Source organism: Mus pahari, chromosome 22, assembly GCF_900095145.1.
Source record: "Mus pahari chromosome 22, PAHARI_EIJ_v1.1, whole genome shotgun sequence".
Lineage (NCBI taxonomy): Eukaryota > Metazoa > Chordata > Mammalia > Rodentia > Muridae > Mus > Mus pahari.
The window spans coordinates 20,885,013-20,889,965 of NC_034611.1; the positions used below are offsets into that span (position 1 = coordinate 20,885,013).

At 42.4% G+C, this 4,953-nt stretch overlaps 1 protein-coding gene across 1 annotated transcript in view; it reads left to right on the top strand.

The window, feature by feature from the left end:
- Positions 1-4,953, top strand: part of Cdh17 (cadherin 17) — a 63,362-nt gene that overhangs the window by 25,690 nt on the left and 32,719 nt on the right. The window contains exons 6-9 of the mRNA XM_021222321.1: positions 2,029-2,187; positions 2,283-2,482; positions 3,689-3,820; positions 4,193-4,343. Coding sequence (XP_021077980.1) covers positions 2,029-2,187; positions 2,283-2,482; positions 3,689-3,820; positions 4,193-4,343 — 642 coding nt within the window. The remainder of the gene's footprint in view (positions 1-2,028; positions 2,188-2,282; positions 2,483-3,688; positions 3,821-4,192; positions 4,344-4,953) is intronic.

The window sequence follows — 4,953 nt, forward strand, 5'->3', positions numbered from 1 at the left end:
TTTACATTTCAAATGCTATCCCGAAAGATTCCCATACCCCTCCCAATACCACACAGCTTGAGAATACCCAAGGACTGTCTGGAAAGCTGAACTTGCTCTCCCATATCCTTGTGGGATACTTAGAGTTACCGTTGGCTCCTTTCCTTATTGCTGTTCCCCAGCTGTGGCCCGGCCCTTCTCTATGTTGACCTACGCTCTATGTCTAGATCTTGATCTTTCCATCAACTTAGATCAAGGAATCATTTGTGTTACTCAACTCTTTTCTTTTCTCAGTCTCCAGTAGACAAGTAACCATTCAGGGATGACTGCACTGTCCCTGTCCCTGTCTCCTGTCTCTAGTGGCATCCTGGTCAGTGTTTAGTAGCTACTTCTCCTGGGGTGAGTGGGAAGAAGTGTGGTTTGTTCCCTCTGCAAGTTTTCATGGTATAACTATCTACCATGGCCTATTTCAAATTACCAGTGCTATTAATACATGAGTTTATAGACTTTGGGTCTGGTTGGTTTTAGTATATGGTGGTTTTTTTTTTTTTTTTAGATTTTATTTATTTATTATATGTAAGTACAGTGTAGCTGTCTTCAGACACTCCAGAAGAGGGAGTCAGATCTTGTTACGGATGGTTGTGAGCCACCATTTGGTTGCTGGGATTTGAACTCCGGGCCTTCGGAAGAGCAGTCGGGTACTCTTTTTGTTTTTGTTATTTTTTTGGGGGGGGTTGAGACAGGGTTTCTCTGTGTATCCCTGGCTGTCCTGGAACTCACCTTGTAGACCAGGCTGGCCTCGAACTCAGAAATCTGCCTGCCTCTGCCTCCCAAGTGCTGGGATTAAAGGCGTGCGCCACCACGCCCGGCTAGTCGGGTACTCTTATCCGCTGAGCCATCTCACCAGCCCCAGTATATGGTGTTTTTATTTTCATGCCTTTTTTGTAATCAAATTTAAACAAACTCTAGAAAAATAACTGACTGAAAATTTTCTGGAAATTCAAAATTGTGCTCTTACAAGGTGAGTCTAGTGTAGCACTGGCTAACATCTTAGAAAGTAAAACACTTAGTAAATAATTTAAAAGAGCACAGAGTGTCTAATGAAAAGTATATTTTTCAAGACAAAAATAGTTTAATGAGAAAAATGACATCATTTGAATCTTTGCAAGTTTCTTTAATGTCTGGATGAATAAAAATAATTGGGATAAAGGTCTGTGTCTGGATCCATGGTGTTCCCACACGCTATTTTGTTGAAGTAGTATATGACAAAAATTAGTCTCACACAGATCTGTAGTTTAGGAAATGAGGAATATTTTAATAGCATTTTCAGATATTATGGACATTTTTGATACATAACTGTCTTAGTCAGGGTTTCTATTCCTGCACAAACATCATGACCAAGAAGCAAGTTGGGGAGGAAAGGGTTTATTCAGCTTACATTTCCATACTGCTGTTGATCACCAAAGGATACAGGACTGGAACTCAAGCAGGTCAGAAAGCAGGAGCTGATGCAGAGGCCATGGAGGGATGTTCTTTACTGGCTTGCTCAGTCCACTCTCTTATAGAACCCAAGACTACCAGCCCAGATATGGCACCACCCACAAGGGGCCCTCCCCCCTTGATCACTAATTGAGAAAATGCCTTATAGCTGGATCTCATGGAGGCATTTCCCCAACTGAAGCTCCTTTCTCTGTGATAACTCCAGCTGTGTCAAGTTGACACAAAGCTATCCAGTACAATAACCAAAACTTGAAAAATGCATGTTTCTTGCAGATGGTAGCAATATAGTAATGGTATATTTTGTACTATTTTACTTTAACATCCACTAAATTATCTTGTTCTTAAATGGACCTTTTCTACATGTGATTTCAAACACCATAACTTTTTGAAATATGCCTGGGGACTCCTATAGGAAACAAAATAAAGATTAATTTTTCCAGTTAGGAACTGAGGCCATTTCTTCCACTCTCGCTGCATCTCCTGAGGCAGGACATGGACACAGATGCTTTAAGTTTCAATTCTCTTCTTCTGCGTATGCTTTGTCACCAGGAAAGCCTTTCATGTACGTCAACGCTACAGATCTGGATGATCCGGATACTCCCAATGGCCAGCTGTTTTATCAAATTGTCATCCAGCTTCCCAAAATCAACCATGTTATGTACTTTCAAATCAACAACAAAACAGGGGCAATATCGCTTACTCCAGAAGGTGAGTCAAGGCAAGCCCTCACAAACCTCAGTCAGAGGAAGGTCTGTCGCCTGTGGGGACATGTCTTTTCTCCTTCTCCTCCCCTACTTCTATAGGATCCCAGGAATTGGATCCAGTGAAGAATCCTTCCTACTACCTGGTGGTCTCGGTGAAGGACATGGGGGGCCAGAATGAGAATTCCTTCAGTGATACCACATCTGTAGATATTTCTGTCAAAGAGAACATCTGGAAAAACCCAGAACCTGTGGAGATTAGAGAAAACTCGACTGATCCTCACCCCATCAAAATCACTCAGGTAGTGTCCAAGTGACATTTATTGCTAGTTCAGACCCATACCTTGATATGTAGAGACCTATCCTTGTGGTCTTCACTAATTGTTTTACTAGATACATTTTGCATCATATAATTACAAAGCAGACTAAGTAATCAAAGCCCTACATCTCCAAAGATTATCATCACAAGCAGAAAACTTGGCCCAGGTGCACACGTGTGTCTGTGCGCACGTGCGCGCGCGTGTGCGCGCGCACACACACACACACACACATGCACACACACACACATGCACACACACACACACACACACACACCACACACACACACACACACACACACACACACACACACTATTGTGGTGTTTTATTGTTTTCATCCAGCAGTGTGAAATATAGCTGCTTTATAGTTGGTTGAGTGGCATGTGGTATACCATAAGTATATGTTGTTAGTAATAATATCAGAGAAACCAGGCCTTGACTATGTATCAGGCCTTACATTTGAGTAGTTTTTGTTGTTGTGTGGAGAATAACTCTAGGGGTCAGTAGTTATTTTTATTTCTGAGATCTTTCAGCCTTTAATATTTGAGGGGGTACACCTTATCATGCATCTCAACTAAATGAATGAATGAGTCTAAGTCAGTTGTTCTCAACCTGTGGGTTGTGACCCCTTTGGGGGTTGAATGACCCTTTCATAGGGGTCACATCAGATATCCTGCTTATCAGATATTTACATTGCGATCCATAGCAGTAGCAAAATTACAGCTATGAAGTAGCAATGAGAATAATTTTATGGCTGGGATCACCAAAACATGAGGAATTGTATTAAAGGGTCTCAGCACTAGGAAGGTTTAAAACCACCTCTTTAAGGAATCTTTTACTGCTCTGGATACATCTTAATTGTGGATTCTAGAAGCTCATCATACATCATATGAAGTGCCCTTTGCTTCATAAATTGAGGGTATACCCAGTTAGAGTTCTAGAAGAAAACAACATGTGGACTCTTCATGAGTTTGTAAAGATTGCTTTAAGGAAGAAAGAATTCCCTTGTCTGCTTTTAAGGTTAGTTTAGGTTGAGAATTTTAAATATGTTACTCAGTTGCCCTAAGAAACTGCTCATGTGCAGACAGTTGTGAGTTGTGCACTCCGACGTGAGAATATAGAAGCTGTTGATCACCTTTTCAGTCTGTTCATTCTTGCGTCTTTTCCCACCGCTCTCTTTGACCGTGCAGGTGCAGTGGAATGACCCAGGGGCCCACTATTCCTTAATCAACAAGGAGAAGCTGCCACAGTTCCCATTCTCGATTGACCAAGAAGGAAATATTTACGTGACTCAGCCCTTGGACCGGGAGGAAAAGGACTCGGTGAGTGAAATGGGACGTCGGTGGGACATAAGACAAATCCTATGTCTACTTACGGCCGGGGACAAATTAATTGTAAATTAAAAAAACAAAAGAACAAAACCGTGTTCCAGATCCGAGACGCTTGTGCATTGTCAAAGACACAGTGATTCGATAATTTCCCCACAAGTGTAGCCAACATACTTAGAACTGAGAATTGAGGGGGGAGTGAGGATATCTGTGGGATGGTGAAGTTCACTTACCCCGCCTAGTTTCTCAGTTCTAATTATGTTGACACTAAGGTGAGAGATGGTTAACAAAACAGTTATTTTATCCTCCACCGGTTAAAGGGACAGTGAAGGCGGCATCTTCTTACCTCTGACCTTCACATTGCAGCATGTTTTCTTTGCGACTGCCAAGGATGAGAATGGAAAACCACTTGCATATCCACTGGAAATTCATGTGAAAGTTATTGACATTAATGACAACCCACCGACATGTCTGTCTCCAATGACTGTATTTGAAATCCAGGAGAATGAACCATTGGGTAAGAAATGAGAGAGCTGTGTGATGTCATGAAGCTGTCTTCCTTAGCTGCTCCCGTGATCCCCTTCTAGCCTCTGGAGGGTCAGGTGGACCTATTCGGCAGTCCATTGCCCATGTCTAGAACAGCACAGAGATCAAAGGTGTCACTAGAGTCATATAGGTACAATGCTTTGAAATTAACACTGTCTCTGGTCCTCTTAAGTTTGATGCTTTTATAACTGCCATCACTGCCACTGTTTCAGTGACAGTCACTGCAGAGCAGCATCTTGTGTACAAGTCCGGAAGGGTCCTCGTTGCAAGATTTTCCCTTCAGATATCTTATCACACTTCTTTTTTTTTTCCCAAAATTTTTATTAGATATTTTCTTCATTTACATTACAAAGACTATCCTGAAAGTCCCCTTTACCCTCCCCCCAACCCTGCTCCCCTACCCACCCACTCCCACTTCCTGGCCCTGGTGTTCCCCTGTATTGGGGCATATAAAGTCTGCAAGACCAAGGGGCCTCTCTTCCCATTGATGGCTGACTAGGCCATCTTCTGCTACATATGCAGCTAGAGACACGAGCTCTGGGGGTACTGGTTAGTTCATATTGTTGTTCCACCTATAGGGT